This window comes from Magnolia sinica, chromosome 17 (genome assembly GCF_029962835.1).
Source record: "Magnolia sinica isolate HGM2019 chromosome 17, MsV1, whole genome shotgun sequence".
NCBI lineage: Eukaryota > Viridiplantae > Streptophyta > Magnoliopsida > Magnoliales > Magnoliaceae > Magnolia > Magnolia sinica.
Window position 1 is genome coordinate 58,920,105 of NC_080589.1, and position 20,629 is coordinate 58,940,733.

The window sequence follows — 20,629 nt, forward strand, 5'->3', positions numbered from 1 at the left end:
ATCAGGTGGACCATACCATAGGAAACAGTGGTGATTGACCATTAGTGGGCCACAAAAGTTTTGGATCAAGCTAATAATTGTTTTTTCTCTTCATTCAAACTTATGTGAAGTTATCAACATATTGGATGCCAAATAAAATATAGGGAAAAGTAAGGTGCACCCTAAGAAGTTTTTAAGGGTACCATGTTCAACCACCATTGTTTCATTGAGTATAGTCCACCTAATGATTGGATCTTCTTAATTCTTGGGATCATGCTATAAGAATATCTAAAAAAACGGATTGACGAAGTGGATATATAATACACGCGTCAAGTTGGGTCCCACGATAGGGGTCATACGGTCTTGGGTGAGGTCGAGGTCTCACTTAATCCGCTCCCTGCACCACACTAAAATACGCTCTTATCATACTGAGTAAACTCTGTTGGGCCCACCGTGAATGTACGTGGTTTATCCACGTCGTCCATCCATTTTTCCAGCTTATTTTAGGAGTTAAGCACAAATTTGAAACACATCCAAAGCTCAAATGGACCATACCGCAGGAAACAGTAGGAATAGTGATTTCCGCCGTTGAAACCTTCCTAGGGCCTATAGTGATGTTTATATTTCGTCCAACCTGTTCATAAGATCACAAAGATATGGATCAAGGAAGAGAACAAATATCAGCTTGATACAAAACTTCTTTGGCCCCCAAGGATTTTTCGACGGTAGACGTTCAATTCGCACTGTTTTCTATGGTGTGGTCCACTTGAGCTTTGGATATGCTTCATTTTTTTGGGCTAAAACCATAAAATTATCTAGTAAAATAATGGATGGAAGGAGTGGATAAAATACATGAATTACAATGGGCCCCGCAAAGTTTACTCAGTACCCTACTCACTACGCAATCCGCTTCCCACCACACTGCGAAGACAAGCGTTGATGCTCCTCGAGCTCGAGTCGTATGAACGGTGCAAATTTACATGGGCCCCACAATAATGTATTTATTATATCCACACCGTTCATCCATTTGGAGAGATCATTTTAGATCATGAGCCAAAAATGAGTCATATCCAAAGCTCAAGTGGACCACACCACAAATAATAGTGAAGAGTGATTCTCACTGTTAAAACATTCGTAGGGCCCACCATAACGTTTATTTTCCATCCAATCTATTCATTAGGTCACACAGACCTGGATGAAGAGGAAAAACAAATATCATATTGATCCAAAAATTTTGTGACCCCCAAAAGGGTTTTAATGGTAGATGTTCAATCTCCCACATCTATTTGTGGTGTGGTCCACTTGATCTTTGGATCTATCTTATTTTTCGGCTCAAGCCTTACAACAAGCTCACTAAATGGACGAACAGTTTGGATATAACACATACCTCATGATGGGACCCACAGAACTTGGTGATGTCAACACACCAGTCAACTCGGTGGTGTGCGGTACACCAACCAACCCGATACCCATGAAAATGGCTAGGACGCCCTTTTTTTCAAAGCATAGAGAGTTCCGGCCTTCCAGAACCCTAAAATCTCTCCCAAATCTATCATATCTTCGAATTTCGGCGAGGATTTCTCCAGATTTCGACAATGATTTCTCTGAATTTCATCCAAATATTCGGATTTCTCTCCCAAATCAGAGATTTTGTTTGCACTAACCCACGAACAATGCTTCGATTCGAATGGCCCACCACATGCAACTTCCGTCAGGGTGATCTCTTCTACAAGTACCGAAATCCACCTGTTGAAAGTTTCTCTTTTAAAAAAAATTTCCAATTTTTTCCGATAATGACGATGTCCCGACATCCAAGCCCTTTTATCGACAAATTTGCCCCATGAACGGGCAAGTGTTGTGCAGCCAAATTTCTCGAAAAAACAAATAAATTCCCAATAAAAGTGATAGTACCGAACGATATTCAGCAAAACCGAACGATATTTAACGATATCGAACGATATTTGGCGATATTAATCGATATATCGATCGATACAAAGTATTCTGTAAATTTTTATACTCTCCTAGTCTCTTCCGAAGGGTTTCGTATCGTTAGACCGTGATACCGATAATATCAGCCGATAGTATCGATATTCCGAACACTGCTTAAAACCCTGCAATAGTGTTACTATAACATGCTACAGTAGCTTATTGCATTGCCGGTGCAATGCATGGTATCATGGCAATTTTTTTTAACTAATACCAATTGACAAATAGTATCCCCATGTTCTATTGTATAAATCAAAGTACAAACCTCAATAATGTAAATAACATTTAATTCGCAACTTAAACAACACCAAGCAAATATATATATATATATATATATATATATATATATATATATATAATTTTGAGTGGTAAAAATAGCGTGTTGGGTGGCAAATGACCCTTATTTCAAATCACATTTTCCGAAATGAAAAACATGAGGCTATTGGTGATTTAATATCAGTATAGTGTCAATACAAATATGCTCATCATACACAAATATCTACATATTTTAGGTGTGTCCTCCTTTGATGGAAAATGTATGGGAATTATCAGTATTGAGGACCCTATGAGCTTCATGGATCCTACGTCAATTACCAATATGGAGGAATTCACATGCGATGGCAGCATGGGGCCTCTAAAGGCGAAGGTGTTTGTATGTGCTCACCTACTTTTGTAGCTTCTCTCTTATTTTAATAAAACCTGTCACTTTCAACCCAAAAAAAAAAAAAAAAAATCAACAGGTTCAAGCCAACATGCAATTCCATGTGGTATTTAGCCTACTGACTAGTCAGTTTTGTTAGAGCTCAAGAATAAACCAAATCCATCTGTGTAGGTTACGATAACCTGTGTTGTGCAAATTTTGTGTGATTCCATGTGTTTATTGACTAAATTTGAGTGAATTTGGATTTAAATTTGCTGAACCGAAATGAATTTGGCCTTAAATGTGTATTACTTTTTTATTTTTCTGTTTTTTTTTTTAGTTTTAAAACATAGTAATGTTTTCAGCCATCGGTTTCCAGACTCGCCTTGTTCTGGACAAGTCGTATTGATTTTGGTGATACGAGTCGATTTCAGTCAGCAGAGAGTCAGGGACATAACCTGTATTTCATAGCTGGACTCCACTGGCCATTTCCCTTAATCAAGCCTCGTAAAATCACAACAAACTTGAACCATGCTAAATAATCATTTGCAGCTGCCAATTCAAATCTCACTAACTAGAACTGAATCATAATAAGAAGGGCAATGAGTTGCCCATTTTTTCCACACCATTGAACAATCTAGGACCAAAACAATGAAGGATGAACTAAATTTTCAGTGTATGCTATTAATACAACACTAAATCTCCACCATGATTGCCACCCATCTGGAAAATGGAAACCCCCCTATTAAACAAACAAATGAAGAGCATAAAACCCATCCTAATGATCTTTGACCCTAAACCCCCATCCTAATCATCTTTTACTCCCTCTATTTATCTCAAAGTTCAAACCCACTATACCGAGCCTCCCACGGATTCCCAAGAGGGTACTACCCATGCTAAAAATGATTAGCCATCTTACTACATTAAGTTGGTCACTCTTCAACCACAAGTGGTTTCCAGATGTATTTGTTATCAAAATCTTCTGGTCAATTATGCTTAGCAAGCTTGTTTAGTATTGCATGCCCTAAACCCTAACTGTTTTCAAATTATCCCTGTGTAACAAGCAATAGTGAGGCTGAAGTAGTCATCATCATAATCATCTAAGACGCTAAATGAATCCTTCCCCACCATTCCACTCTATCAAAGGCCATAACTTCAGTTTGACCATACGCCTTTCAAGCCTTTAGTTACTACCTCCACCCATATCCTTCTGGGCCTTCCCCTTTCCCTTTAGAGCCTTCAACTTGTACGTACTCCTAACCTTCGCAGTTTTTGGTCTCCGTTGCACATGATTAAACCATCTAAGCCTACTTTCCCTCATCTTATTACCTATTGGTGCTGCTACTAAATTCCATCGAATTCATTCATTTCTAATTCTATCTTCCTTGTCTTGCCACTCATCCATCCCAACATCCTCATTTCAACTACACTCATCCTATGGGCATGTTGTTCCTTAACTACCCAACATTTTGTCCCATAAAGCATGGATGTTCTTACAGCCATCCTATAAAATTTCCCTTTCAATTTGAGTGGCACACGATAATCACATAAAACTCCAAAGGAACATCTCAATTTCTTCCACCCTACTTGAATTCTATGGGCTACATCCTTCTCAACCTCCCCACTCTCATGGATTATTGACCCAAGATATCAAAAGTGGTCATTTTGGGAAACTTCTTGGTCAGTGACCTTTACTAATTCCCGTTCCCACTCCTATTGTTAGTAAAATTGCACTCCATATGCTCTAATTTAGTCTAACTAATTCTAAATTCTTTAGATTCTAAAGCAACTCTCCATAATCTAACTTTGTGTTTACGCCCTCCCTCATCTTGTCAATCAAAACTATATCATCTACAAACAATATACAGCATGGGATCTCCTCCTACAAATGCCTTGTTAACTCGTCTATAACAATGGGAAAAGGTACAGACTCGGTGCCGACCATTGGTGCAAGCCTACAGTAATTGAGAACTTACCTATCTCTCCACTAGAGGTCCTCACATTTGTTACTACACCAGTGCTCCCTCATATTTATCCTTAATCATGTCAATATATTCTCTTGAAACTTCTCTCTCAATAACCACCAAATTAGCTCCCTAGGGATCCTATTATAAGCTCTTTACGTCAATAAAGATCATGTGGAGATCTTCTCTCACCACATGTCTCCATCAATTGTTTAAGTAGGAAAATAGCTTCAGTGCTAGACCTCCTTGGCACGAAACCAAACTAATTTCCTGATACATTCGTCCCATGCCTTCGTCTTTGTTCAATTACTCTTTCCCAAAGTTTCATAATACGAGTTTAATCCCACGACAGTTAGGACAGCTCTATATGTCTCCCTTATTCTTATAAGTAGGTACCACGGTACTTTTCCTCCATTCATCTGGCATTTCTTCAATCTAACAATCTTGTTGGAACTTTGTTAACCAAAATAACCTAGTATCTTACATACATTTCCAAACCTCTATTAGTATAACATCATATCCAAGGGCCCTTTCTGTTTTCATCTTCTCAAAGCTTCTTTCACTTTAGATATCATAATCCTACGAAAGTATCTATCAACTCCATGTTCTTTGAGTCAATGATTCCTTCCATCTCTATGCTCTCAAAGTGTGTCATCTGATAAGTTTTCAAAATAGCTTCTCCACCTTTCATTAATCTCATTATCCTTGACTAGTACCTCTTGTCACCACTCTTAATGCATCTAACATTATCTAGGTCCCTACTCTCCCCCTCTATCATTTTTGAAAGCTTGAAGACATATTTCTCACCTTCTCGTGTCCCCAATCTATTGTAAAGATCATCATAAGCCTTAAGTTTAACCTCATTACTATCTTAGCAATCATTTTTTGGCATTTATATATTACTCGAGATTTTCATTGTTTCTAGTCCCTTGTTGCGCTTTGAAACATACACGTTTCCCGTTGTAACTTTTTGTATATCATCATTCCACCACCAGGTTTCTATGAAAGGAAATAAAAAGGTTTTTGAATCAAAGAGTTTCCACGAAAGGGGGAAAAAAAAAAAAAAAAACAGAAAAATAGAGCCCAAAATGCTACAGTTGTTAGAATATACTGGCATTTGATATATTTAGTTTATGTTCTAAGAATCCCTTTATGTTTTTAAGGATCTTTTAAATAAGAAGTGGCCATCGTAGGCATGCCATCATAGACTTATTGTCCTACATGATGTAACATTTCAAGGCCATTACTTTTTTGTTCTTTTTCTTTTTTTTATTTTTTAATGATCGTATTCCTTTAAAAAAATTATAATAATAATAATAATAATAATAATAAAAAGAAAAAGAAGAAGAAGAAGAAGAAGAAGGAAATAAGTAATACACTATATAAATGAGAAGTTGCACCATCCAACTATAGGAAATAGACCTTAGGGACCCTTCGAAATTCCTCTTTTGCAAGCACCAATTGATGATCATGTGGAGAATCCTTCCTTAAATACCAGCCAAACGTTCTAGAATTCCTCTTTTTCCACAGTCCATCCCAAAGAAGCGCATCTTCCAAAGAGAGTTCTTGCAACTATCGAACAATTGAGCAACCCCCACGCCATTCCACCATCGCATTACCTAGTAAGGTGTTAAGCATCCATACCACCCTAGATAAAGAGAGAGAAAGCCCACACCTCCGTAGCAACCAAAGAGTGGAAGAAACGACTCTTCATCATTCCTACACATTACACTATTGGGAAAAGCCATTTCCACTTCTTTAAATTATCTGTTGAGAGGATCGTGTTCACCATTTGATGCAGGCTAAAGGTTGTCTAAACCAAAGTGATAAATGAGATCAATTTCCAGATTACTACAATTAAATCAAGCATTAAAAAACATGTACTCTAACACAAATCAGGAAAAAAAAAAAAAAAATCATATTTAACTAGCTAAGTTCTCACCAAAGTTTCTCACCATGCATAATCAATATAAAACTATAAAAGAATTGTCCCTACGAGATGTGGGAATCCCCTTTTAGAATAGGATAGCCTCAACGCTAGAGTAGTTGATGCTTTCAAGCCTTGGACACAATTTGGGGCTAAGGGTTCAAAATAGGAAACCTAGGGTTAGGGTTTAGGGGAAGATTAGGGTTTGGGTTTCAAAGAGGGATGGAATAGGGTGTTAGGGTTAGGGTTTTATGGGAGAAACAAAGCAAAAAACAAAGGGGAAGTAGCTGTCCACGTGGATAGCTAAGCACGCCCATGCGTGTGGCCACAGGAAAGGGTGTACGGCTTAGGATTTTGGATGGGTTGGGTGTTTTGGAGGATTGAGGAGAAGAAATAGAGAAAATAGATGGGGTTTAAGGTTTGAATAGGAAGAGAATGAAAAGAAAGACATATTGGGACTTACCTTTAAAAAGAAGAATAATGGATAAATGAGGATCAACCTTGAGGCTTCGCACGAGAAAAGAGAACAAAAGAGTTCCAACCCCCCCCCCCCCCCCTTTATAGTCTCAAAAAGTAAAATTTACTATAATGCCTCTAGTATTAAAAAATGTGCAAACTGAAAAATAATGAATCTAAATCATCAAATCCCAATCCAATTATTGCAATCCAATGGTCGAATGCTCCTTTAATAACAACCCCACATGCATCTTCCTAGTATAGGGTCTTCCAGATGCACAATCCATGCATGTGGGGTCTTCAAAGTGGCCTGTTGTGCCCCATATAGATGTCGTCTATCCATAACATAACTAGAGCTGTAGTCTGGGACCTCCTACTCCTCTAGTAGACCCTATATGATAGTCTGATGTCCTCATCAATCCTCCCTGCTGAGAAACATTCGCCTCTAGCAAAGAAAAACTATGGAACCACTCGAGAAGGTCAGGATCCAATCTCTAAGACTCTGCCTCTGTGATCCATGTGTTGTCTGATGTCGGTCTATCATTCTATTCGACAAGAAATTTCTAGAATCCTCCTTGCATTGTGGAAACCACGTGGTGATCCAACACATCCTCAATCTTATCTCTTCTCTTAGGTAAGGATGGTTAAGAAGGTAAAGAATGGGATAATGGGCCAGGAAAATGCCAAGGACTAGGGGACAAATCTATATTCGGGTCTATAGGAGGGCTAGTGGGTGCAATAACAGGTCCATCACAAGAAACCGAGTCATCTACGTTGAACGTGGAACTAATGCCCTTGCTAGATGAGATGTCCACCACATATGCATTAGCGCCCATTCTTTGCAAAATTTTACAGGGACCTGCGCTGCGGGCATGCAACTTTTTAACAGCTCCATGGGGAAACCACTCTAGTCATATACAAACCACGACATAGCCACCCACCTGAAAATCTCAAAACCTGCGGTGAGAATCAGCATGAATCTTACACTTTTCATTACTTGCATTAATCCTTCTTTTGATCTCAACGTCCAAATCGTGGATATGTTGTGCAAATGCAAATGCTAACTAAGATGGCCTATGTGAGATGGGCTTGGGATGAGATCTATTGGTTTCCTAAGTTTATACCCATGCACGACTTCAAATGGACTCATACATATGAACATATTCCCAAATTGTTGTATGCTAACTCGGCTATAGGTAAAACTGCATCCCAGATCCTAGTATGGTCTCCCACAAGACAACGCAACAGGTTTCTTAAGCTCCTATTGACCACTTCTGTCTGCCCATTAGTTTAAGGATGGTATGCCGACGAGAACTGAAGTCTCATGGCCATCATATGCCAAAGTGTCTACCAAAAGTAACTCGTAAAGCGTACATACCTGTCAAACATTATGGTCTTCGGCAAACTGTGCAAGCGAACCACCTCCTCAAAGAAAATCTTGGCTATGTTGAAGGCATCCGACGTTTTCGAACACGGCAAAAAGTGGGCCATTTTAGAAAAACGGTCCACCACGACAAAAATGGAATCGTGCTTCTTGATAGTGTTGGGAAGCCCAAGCACGAAATCCATACTATTGTCTTGCCATGGAGCATGAGGTACTAGAAAAGGCGTATATAACCATGTATTCTGCCTTTGTTGCTTTGCCAATTGACAAATCCTACATTGCCTAATAATTTTGGCTACATCTCTCTTGAGACTTGGTCAATAAAATCTGTCCTCTACAAGGGTAATAGTCTTGTCCCTCCCAAAATGACCAGCCACCCCTCCGGAATGAAGCTCCCAAGCAAGAAAATCCCGGAGAAAGGTATAGTGAATGCAGAGTCTATCACCTTTGAATAAAAAATCATCAACAATGACAAACCCACAATCGTTCCTCATCTAATCACCTAATAATGACGCATACACCTCTCCAAAATCTAGGCATGATGGATATTCTTTTTTCAACTGCTCAAACCCAGTCACCTCGATACTCATGGATTGGAGTGGCATCACCCTGCAGCTATGGGCATCGGCTAGTTTATTTTCAACCCCGGCCTTGTGCTTTAACACAAACAAATACTCCTGAAGAAATTGGACCCACTTGGCATGCCTTGGGTTTAATTTCTTTTAGGAGTTAAGATAGTGCAAGGCCTTATGGTTAGAAAATAAGATGAATCCTTGCGGTAGAAGATAGTGACGCCAATGGCGCAAAGACTGCACAACCGCAAAAAAATTTTGTCATAGGGAGAATATTGTTGCTTTGCTTCATTCAATTTCTCACTAAAGTAAGCAACAAGGTGCCCTTCCTAAGTAAGAACCCCACCAATACCAACGCCTGAAGCATCACACGCAACCTCGAAGACTTTAGAAAAGTCAGGAAGGCGCATGGTGGGAGCCTCTGTCATATTGCCCTTGATCTCTTTAAAAGCTCTTGAGGCCACCTTAGTCCATTTAAACACCCCTCTTTATGCAATTTGTGATAGGAGCTCCAATGGAACTAAACCCTCTAATGAACTGCCTATAGAAGATGGCTAAGCCATGAACAAGGTGTTCTGTAACGGTAACGGTGGCCGTAATGGCCACCACCGTTACCTTTACGATACGGGGCATAACGGCTGTTACGGCCCCATAACGACCGTTATGGTCTCTCTTTTTTAATTTTTTTATTTATTGAAAAAACCCCTGAAAAACCTGTATCTACCCCATGACGTTGATTAAAAAGCATGAAAAACCTATATGTCCCATACTAGACCATTATGGGGCTATTATGACCTTTATAGGAGATGTAATGTGTCGTTAACGGCAATTACGGGTCATTTTTTTCCATAACGATTGTATTGCGACCCCGTAACGTGTTGCCACCGATACCTTTATGTAACGGCCTTTATGGCACACCATGGCCGTAAAAGTTGGGCACCTCATGAATATTCTGCAGTTCAGGCCAACTCACTATGGCCCTGACTTTCTCGGGGTCCGCAGATATGCCCTCAGGCGACACGACAAACCCTACGAAGATGACTTTATCTGACATGAACGTACACTTCTTCATGTTCGAAAACAACTTCTCTACTTGAAGGAACCCGCAAATATGCCTCAAGTGGTGGAGATATTGTTCCTTAGTGGTATTATAAATAAGAATGTAATCAAAGTATACCACTAGGAACTTCCCAATGAAGGGTCTCAACACCTAGGTCATCACCCTAATAAGCGAACTCGAAACATTAGTCAAACCAAAAGGCCTGACCAACCACTCGTATAGCCCATCCTTTGTCTTAAAAGCAGTCTTCTATTCATCTCCTGGGAGAATACGTATTTGGTGGTACCCACTCTTGAGGTCAATCTTTGAAAAGATCGTGGCATCGGCCATCATATTTAACATGTCGTCAAGACACGGTTTGGAAAACCAATACTTGGCCGTGATCTTATGGATGACACGACTGTCCACACACATGCACCACGTGACATCTTTCTTAGGCGTGAGAAGGGCGGGCACAGTACATGGACTCATACTATCCTGGATGAATCCTTTTCTAAGGAGTTCGTCTACTTGCTTCTTCGACTCTACATGCCCCATAGGATTCATTCGATAGTAAAGAAGGTTCGATAGAGTTAACCCAGGGACCAAATCTATGGCATGTGATATGTCCCTCATGGGTGGAAGCTCGTCCGGCAAATCATCAGGAAAAACATCTTCAAAACTCCTCGAAAACCAAACTCACCTCACGTGGCAACCCTGCACTAACCTGGGGTGTAACCTCTCTAGCTACGAGGGCATACACTGCCGAATCTGCCTTAGTCTCTTTCTCAAACTCTCTAGCATTTATAATATGTAGAGACAGAGGGTGGGATTTCCTCAAAACTTTAGGATCGCTTTTCTTAACATCGTCCTCCTTTTTCGCGATGCTCTTGGGTGAAAGAGGGTCCAACTTGATCTTTTTGCCCTCATGTATGAATGAACAAGTACTCGAACGACTGAATATTGTCACATCCAATGTTTTAAATATCAATGATATTGGCCGATATTTCCCACCTATGCGATACAAAACGCACAGGTAGTGCCGATATATTCCACATGTTCGATCCGGTGAGCATTTTCAATTCCCCCCTCCCCCCTTTCTAAAATTATGTTATATCAATGTCAAATGATTACAAATCCATTGGTTCTTCATGTTTTGCATGAAAAATCATGGAGTTGGAGCTTTGATTTGGATATCCATTGGTTCTTTATGTTCTCTATGTTTTTTTCGAAAATTTCCTTCAACCAGCTGTCAATTGAGACTAATTTTGAAGTATTTAGGAGCATTTGATGAAATGATAATCACATACATCCTAATTTCAAAATTTCAGTGTAGTTGGTCCAATTTGAGGAAATTTGGAGAAAATTCAAAATTTCCCCAATTTCTCCCAAATTGCTTGCAATGTTGCACTCTAAACATGAAATCAAGCATGTATGAGGGTTGATCTACTAATTTGTTAAGTCCTTGTCAATTTTCAGAAAATAAAAATCATTTTTTAATTAAAAAATTATTATTAAATTTTTTTTCAAAATTTCCCTTTAACCAGCAGACGATTAAGACTAATCTCCAAGTATTTAGGAGTGTTTGATGAAATGATCATCACATACACTCCAAATGTTATGCATTCAATTTGAATATAATTGTATTAGTTCAGTCAGACAATGCATAGCTTAGAACCCTATACAAAGGAAACTTATTATGTGCACTTCTTTTTTGAAATATTATGATTTAAAAGTGTGTATTAAGGACTTTTTTAACAATCCATGAAGTTTCATAAAAAAATTTCAACCATTTTCCCAATGTTTCCCCATGTTACCCAAGAAGTGCAATAAATTACCCGATACAAATGATATATCCCATGTGATAACCGATACATATTTGTATCCTAAAGATGTCATATGTAATGCGATACCGATATTTTGAATACTAGTCACATCACAATCAAACAGCCAGAGCCTACCCAAGATGATATGGCCTACGTCCACAGGTAACACATCACACCAAAGCCTGTCCTAATAAGATCCAAACTCAATAGGAACCTGACACTGCTACGAAACCGGTAGCAACGTCTTTTCTACCTAAAAAACTTTATAGGGCTCATGATGGGGACTAGCTTTCAACCATAAGCGATCCGGGGGTGCTAGCGGAGATCACATTTGAACAAATTCCACTATCTATGATCACTTTGCAATTTTTCTCTCCACACTTGGCATAAGTATAGAAAATTGTATTCATGCGCCAATCATCATTACCCTTAACCTGTGCTAAGGCACATCTGACAAATGCAAGTGGCAAGACCTCAAATTCCTCTTCTTCATCGCTAGAACCTCCGACGGGCTCGTGCACTTTCTCGTCATGCTCACCTTTTTCTTCATCATCTACCTCTCCAATAACAAGTGCTCGTGCTCTTTTGTGGGGCAATGGTGCGCAAAGTGGTCATATCAACTTCCACTATCTATCTATGATCACTTTGCAGTTTTTCTCTCCACACTTGGCGTAAGTATAGAAAGTTGTACTCATGCACCAATCATCATTACCCTTAGCCTATGCTAGGGCACATCTGACAACTACAAGTGGCACGACCTCAAATTCCTCCACTTCTTCATCACTAGCACCTCCAACAGGCCCGTACACTTCATCTTCATACTCGCCTTGTTCTTCATCATCCGCATCTCCAATAACAAGTGCCTTACCACGCTCTTTTGTGGGGCAATGGTGCGCAAAGTGGTCGTATCCTTGGCACTTGAAACATTAGGTGTACTCATTGGTCGTAGTACTAGTACTAGCTACCCCTTTTCCTTTGACATCTCTAAGACTGGGTTGCGTACTAGTGAGGGCCTTGGTTTGATTACTAATACCTGGCCTGGCTTCGTGAGGAGTGGGACTAGTATTCGTATCAAGCCACCTCATGAAATGGGGTTTAACGTACTGCTTCAATTCTTGCACCATCTGATAGGAATGCTCTAAGGTGCTTACATCGTGAGGAATAAGCTCACGTTGAAGCTCAGATTAGAGGCCCGTCCTAAATCGAAATAAGGTCATGGATGGGTCCTCCTCGACGTTACATTGCATCATATACTTGTCAAACTTAGCGATGTAGTCCGTCACAAGCATTGTTCCTTGCCTTAGGGATTGCCACTGATCCAAGAGCTTCTGGTGGTAGGAAAGCGGAATGTACTTTTCCCTTAGGAGCTCTTTCATCTAGACCCAGTGTACAACTGGCTCTTCTTAACGCCTTGCCATGGTGCGCTCCACGTTAGTCCAAAATAGTTTCTCTTGACCCACTAACTTCATCATAGCGAATCTGACCCGTCATTGGTCAGACATGTCATACCACTCGAAGAAGTGGTCCATGTCTACTAGCTAGTCCAGAAAAACTTTGGGGTCCAAGCAACCATTAAAACTAAGCATGTCAACCTTAACACTCTTCATCACTCTATCCTCAGGATCATAGTGATCTTAGAACACTTTGCAATGTGGTTGGGCACACACCCCTCCACGACCTACTCCCTGACCTTGGTACCTCATATGTTCCCTATCATGCCCACCTTCAGTTGGTTCCTCAGCTTGAGAATGGCGATCTTCCCCAATGTTGGGGTTAGCCGTACGAGACGCTTCCAACTGAGCTATGCATTGGGTGCTAGCAGTTACCTGGGTGGCAGTGTGATGTAGAGCGGATCGCGAACACTTTCATGTCCAAGATGGATCAAAAAAGGCCCGATCAGAGGCAAAAGTCATCAAGACCGTCAGAACCTTAAAACAGGCATATCTCGCAAACTGGAATGAGTTACTCGACATACCATATGTGATTTTGGGGTAGGACGAACTACTTTAGCAAACCAACCCGGCTTTGCCGGGTTGCCCACGCCAAATTTGAGAGATTCCATCATATCAACGGCCAAATTCCATGATTAATTCCGCTTTTACTACAAATAGTAAGTCTTTGTTTGATTATAACTTTTCATCCGTTGGCCTTTAGGAGTTGTGCCCAACATGAAAAGTGTTTAGAAAAAATAGGAGAATAACGTGGTTAAGCCACATAAGACACTTAATATAAATAGAAAATTTAGTATTTATAGTAAGTTACGAATTTTAGGGAGTTTTAATTATAGTTTAATTCTTAAACTTCTTCCTAGTCTTAGTATCCCTATTTAAAGGGTTGTAGACTCGTTTATTTCATCTATCAATCAATCAACAAGTTTCTTTCATATATTTTAAAATTATTTATATTTCTTTTCCTCGTAGATTCAAGAAGTCTCTGTGAGGAGTCTAGAGAAGCTCCGTGGATTCGGGGTAGTTATCCTTGAAGAAGACGGTGATCGACCTCATCACATTCATCCCTGCATCACAGTGGTCCACTGGTTGTTCTCAATATTTGTGAGGTGCCGGTTGATATTTTCAATAGCCTCAGAAAATTGTTCCTGTTCATCGTGGGGGATAGACCAGAACCACGAGCCATGCGAGTGTGCATACACCAAGAACTCTACTAAACACAACCCTAAGGACTACTAGACAAATGAGGATTGTGATGACAAGAAAGAAATCAGATTGTGTACTGAGTTACTCAATACGCTCTTATCGTACTGAGTAAACTCTTTTGGGCCCACCGTGAATGTATCTGGTCTATCCACAGCGTCCATCCATTTTTCCATCTTATTTTAGGGGTTGAGACAAAAATTTAAGCATACCCAAAGATCAAGTGGACCATACCACAGGAAATAGTTGGAATAATGATTTCCACTGTTGAAACCTTTATAAGGCCCACAGTGATGTTTATTTCTCATCCAACCTGTTCACAAGATCACACAAACATGGATGAAGGGAAATCACAAAATACAAGCTTGATCCAAAATTTTTGTGGCCCCCAAGAAATTTTCAATGGTAGATGTTCAATTCACACAGTTTCCTGTGGTGTGGTCTAATTGAGGTTTGTATATACTTCATTTTTGGTCTTAAGCCCTAAAATTATCCGGTAAAATGGATGGCCCGAGTGGATAAAATAAATAAATCACTATGGACCCCACAGAGTTTACTCAGTACGCTTAGGGTACTGAGTTACTCAGTACGCAATCCGCTTCCGACAAGAAATAACTCCTATGTCTAGACACTACAATATGATGCACCTACACTCTATGTATGATGATTTTAAATGCTCTAACCGAATGGACAGCCTTGGGACACTTCTAATAATGCAAAAACTGAAAATCCAGCAACAAGGAACTTTAAAAGTCACCAAATCTGGAAATTCCAGCAATATGGGAGTTGTAAAGTACGAAGTCAGAAAATTCAGCAATCTACCTAGGGTCCATATGGTCCATTATGAACTAGGGAACTAGATGGGACACTACCTATGCTAGACCTAGGCTCTAATACCAAAATTGATGCAGGATAAAGGTTGTCTAAGCTAAAGTGATAAATGAGATCAATTTCCATATTACTACATTAAATCAAACATTAAAAAACATGTACTCTACCACAAATCAAAAAAATCAGATTTAACTAAGTTCTAACCAAAGTTATCATCCCACCATCCATAATCAGTATAAAACTTTGAAAGAATAGTCCCTAAGAGATGTGGGAATCCCGTTCTAGCATAGGATAGTCCCAACACTCAACTAGATTGATGATTTCAAGTATTGGACACAATTTGGGGCCAAGTGTTCAAAATAGGAAACCTGGGGTTAGGGTTTAGGGAAAGATTAGGATTAGGGTTTCCAAGAGGGATGGAATAGGGAATTAGGGTTAAGGTTTTATGGGAGAAACGAAGCAAAAACAAAGGGGAAGTGGTTGTCCATGTGGACAGCCTTGCACGACCGTGCATGCATGCGCGTGGCCATGAGAAAGGGTACACAGATTAGGGTTTTGGATGGGTTGGGTGTTTGGAGGATTGAGGAAAAGAAATGATGAAGAAATAGAAAAAAGAGATGGGGTTTGAGGTTTGAATAGGAAGAGAATGAAAAGAGAGAAAGATTGGGACTTACCTTTGAAGAAAAACAAAAAAGGATAAACGAAGATCACCCCCGAGGCTTCGCACCTCCTCTCCAATCCCTAAAGAGTCTAAATCTTCACCAACAAATCTCATGCAAGGAGGAGAAGAGAGAACAAAAGAGTTTTTTTCAACCCAATATGTGTCTTCATTGCTTTGCATGCCTCAGAAAAACCAAATGATCGAGAGGTCTCACATGATGTAGTAACTTTTTTTATAAGGAGTCATCTCGTAGGAGTCTCGCGACTCCTCTCCATTTCTCATCTCCCAATAGGACTACACTCCATTGAGATCAATGACACATATGCATGCAACGACACATCCCAATTAATGCCCTACCTATCAAACCAACATGTATATACCTTGCTTAGGCACACGTCCACCCCATGTGAATACCCTCTTCCCAACACCTCTCCTTTTCTTTGACAATTATTCAAACCAGCAGTAGGTGTATTAGGTCTGGGAGAAAACCTATCCCTCCAATCAAACAGGTGCCAGGTGGCCATCATAGATGACATGGCCCTCAAACAAGTGGGCTGCCTCTTCACGTCAGCACTCTCCTTCTTCACCTCTCCTGCGTCTATAATCGCTACCTCCTTCCACCGCCTTCCATGAAAACTGACATCAGTAGCTGAGATTACCACCAAAACAGAAGATGAAACCATCCATTTCTCAACATCATCTCCCTACGCTCTAATCTTCGCATTGTAAGTTCTACCTTCTACCATTGGAGGGATTATTGTTTAGAAGATAATGATATCGTCAAAAAGGATCTCCACTATATTCACCTCTAAATCTTCTGTTGACTTTGGATCAACCTCCAAAACAAAGCCAATGCATGATCCTATGGAGAAAGTCTCCACATCCAAGCATGAAGAGGGACTCCCCATATCTTGAACCAAGGAGATCTCCCTGATGAAGCCATGGCATCACCCCACCGGAAGAGACTCATCATAACTCCCTCCAAGCATGCCCATCCTTCCAATAAGATTTTATCCGCATCCCTCTCCTACGACAACATGATGAGGATTGAACACTAGTCTAGCCTTTTTTTATCCCAGTGGGATAAGAGTCTTCCAATTCTCAGATGCCCACTGCCTCACCTCCTCCAGGCAAAACCTGTTGAAGTCCACCTTCCCTACAAGGGTATGCATGGAGATGATATCTCATGAAAGGATGCCAGAATACTGCTTATCAACACCCTCGTTTTTCCTTTGAGCAAATCTTTCCAAACCCCTCAGTTGCATGATGTTCCCCCTCTATGAACCTCTTCACACAAACTTTTCCCCTCCACCTAACTCTCATTGGGATTCAGATTCTTAGATTCCACCAGTCTTCTTAGCCACAGTTTGTTTATTCAAATCTCCTGGAACACCTCATCTATTTCATAACCCCATTTTCTACCACCCCATCTCTTGCAATATTCAATGTAAGATGCCACCCACCTATCCTCCTCCCAGGTAAGATTTCAACTAACTTCTCTGCCTCATCTTGTTAAAGAAACATCAGTACATCATGATACGAATCTTATAAACTTCCCAGTTTCTGTCTCTAGGTACAACAGTCTCTGTGATTTTTCCAAACTCTTCACATTGTTGGTACACATCCTTCACAGACCACTCATGATCTAAACCTGCCGGAAAGGGCCCTTTCTCCCCTTACCAAACCCTCCTTCATAGGGATCCAATCTATGCAACCCATTAGACTAGTGATGCAGCTTCAGAGTCTGCACATCCAATCATCAGACTACACCAATCCTAAAGATTATCTGCTGAAAATAGGTGTAATCACCGTACTCTTCTTGCTGCTTTAGGGTGTTCTGGATATAAATTTGAATTCAATTCCAAAAGTCAACCCGATTAAGAACTGATGGAATTGAAGTTGCCCTCCTTGGAATCAATCATGTAGGATTAGACTCCAAATTGCAATTATGTTACTTTCAAGTTGGACTGAAAAATGAATGTAATCATTCTGAATAATAGATATTTCCTCTTCTTTAAACCCAATGTTCATAATTTAATTCTCCTGTGCAGCCTTGTAATTTTGACTGTTTTTTTGTGAGAGAAGGAGAGAGAGTGAGAGAGAACCAAAAAGAAAGAAAAATGCAATCTTAAAATTGACAACCACCATCCAATCCTTCACACAACCCGGCGGCATGAATACAATTCCAGAAAGAATTGCCCGCATGAAAGTGGCCAAATTGCAATAAAACCACAAAAATTCCAACTCTCAAAAGAAGTTCCTACTGAAAATGGAAAAAGAAAAGAGAGAGATAGAGAGAGAGAGAGCCATTTCAGGAGGGGAAAAAACAGAAAAAGAAAGCAATTTAATCCATGCACAGATCAGGAATTCCGCAAAAGAACAATGAGAAGTTGGGGGGTTATGTCGCAAATACCGCAGATTTTGATGGGGGCTTCGAGCTCGAGGAGATTAGGCTGCATCATGAAAATGTCCTTGGAGACGACGCAGAGCTGCCGGATCTCCGACTCCGACAGCTGCACCTGCTTCCCTGGTTTGCTCCCCCTCACTTCCAGAAGCCGGTTTATGATGTCGTCCAATACACCAGAATCCATCTCTCTCTCTCTCTCTCTCTCTCTCTCTCTCTCTCTCTCTCTCTCTCTCTCTCTCTCTATTTATATGAAGGGGAGAGGAGAGAGGAGACGATCTTCTTCGGTTTTCTTCTACCTCTGCTGCTTTTTCGCTTTGGATTTGCCTTTTATTGCACCCTCTCTGAGAGAGAGCTTTTGAAACATTCTTCTTCTTCTCTCTCTCTCTCTCTCTCTCTCTCTTTATTCTTGTGGCGATCGCAGATTTAAAGAAAAAGAGAGAAAGGAGATTCTTTTTTCCTTTTGAGTGAGGGAGAGAGAGAGGATGGGGGCGAAGTGGCTGACCTAAGAGACGGCGTGAAGGGGGGTGTGCGCACTGTGCACACGCGGCTGCCGCGGCGCTCCTTACTGGTGGGCTTCGATTCGAAGAGAAAAAAGTAGATCTACTTTGATGCTCGTGCCGACCATGATGAATGATACGCAGGCACTTACAAAATGCTAAATATTGTATATATCGCATAAAAGAATTTCAAAATAGACTGTCCAATATGTGGGTAAAATCTTCTATTCATCACGAACCAAAATTTACCTTTATTTAATTATCCAATTATTAGATTGATGGACATTTCTTGGACGGTCAAAAATGAAAACATCCGGCAATCTTATTTCAAAAAATAAGTAGCCAAGAATCACAGGTGAAGATTTTTTGAATGGTCTGATTTTCAGATTGTAACTTAAATACAGTATGTTACACAATTTAATTGATTTAATTTGAGTTAATTTACTCCACGTGTACCGTTTTCAAGATCCTGTGTATCAAGCATCACAGGCAACAAGAGAATTATAAAACTCTTCTAGAAAAAACCGTACTCTGTTTGACTGTAGCTGTTGATGAGCAGGCGGCACTAAACTACAGACGTGGCATAAAAGTACATCGAATGAAATAGCTGAAATGGTGAGACACTTTAAATGGATGAAGAACCAAAAACTGCATAACTTAATTATGTAAAACTAATAATTCAGACAACATTTGTTGAATGGCTGATATGAGATATGGCCGAATAATGGAATAAGTTTTCTTGAGTCAGAGGTTGGGATCTTTCTATCGGCTTTTTTTTTTTGGTACCGTGACTTGTCTAACAGTGGGGCCCACAATTTGGTTTTACATGGACTCGGAGTGCATGGTGTACAACACACCGCAGACATTAATAATGTGAATGAGTGGCAAAACTTTGAGGGCCCCACCACGATATATGATATATGTATTTTATCTATGTTGTTTATTCATTTTTTCAAATCATTTTAGAGCATGAGCACAGAAAATGATGCAAAGCTCAAGTGGACCACACCACAAGATGCAACGAGGATAATGATAACTGCAATTGAAACCTTTCTAGACTACCACGTTGGTTATTTGCCATTCCACCTTTTCTTAAGGTCACACAAACACGGATGAAGGGAGAACACAAATATTAGCTTGATCAGACTCCTGTGGTCCTTAAAAGGTTTTCAATAGTAAGCGTTCAATCCCTGTTGTTTTTTGCAGTGTGAGCCACTTAAGCTTTGGATGTACCTCATTTTTAGATTCATGCCCTAAAATAAATTGAAAAAAAAATGAATGAATGAAGTGAATAAAACACATATATCATGGTTAGGTCCACAGTTTTTCCACTTTAGATCAAACGCAATCCTAGTCCATTTTGCGCATGTCACATGTCATGTGTGCAACATTCATCCCTCTCCTAATGCTTTCCTTGACACGGGCCCACCTTAATTTATATGCATTGTATATCCATGCCATCCATCCCTTTTGCTGGCTCATTACGGCATGGGCTCAAAAATATAGCAGGCTTACATATGAGGACCACATCACAAGGAGGATTAGAAACTGCTTGTTGTCCACAAAAGTTTTAGATCCCATTGATGTTTATTTATTTTTCCTTTATTCATATCCATGTGACCTGATTGACAAATTGGACAATAAAAAACATTCAGTGGGCATTATGGTGGGCCTAGGATATTTTTTAATGGTGTGCATTCAATCACCTTTTTTTTTTTTTTCTGATGGTGTGGTCCACTTAAGATTTAGATCTACTTCATTTTTTATTTGATACATAAGAACAACATGGATACACAATATTTACACCAA

At 40.0% G+C, this 20,629-nt stretch overlaps 1 protein-coding gene across 3 annotated transcripts in view; it reads right to left on the bottom strand.

The window, feature by feature from the left end:
* LOC131231886 (serine/threonine-protein phosphatase PP1 isozyme 3-like) overlaps positions 1 to 18,857 on the bottom strand; it is a 57,645-nt gene extending 38,788 nt beyond the window's left edge. Inside the window, exon 1 of one of the 3 annotated variants that reach the window (XM_058228232.1) lies at positions 18,330 to 18,849. In XM_058228232.1, coding sequence (XP_058084215.1) covers positions 18,330 to 18,507 — 178 coding nt within the window. In that variant the 5' untranslated portion in view covers positions 18,508 to 18,849. Of the gene's footprint in view, positions 1 to 18,329 lie in introns of all 3 variants that reach the window. The other 2 variants (XM_058228230.1, XM_058228231.1) reach the window with 2 other exon arrangements.
* Positions 18,858 to 20,629: the final 1,772 nt, after the last annotated feature.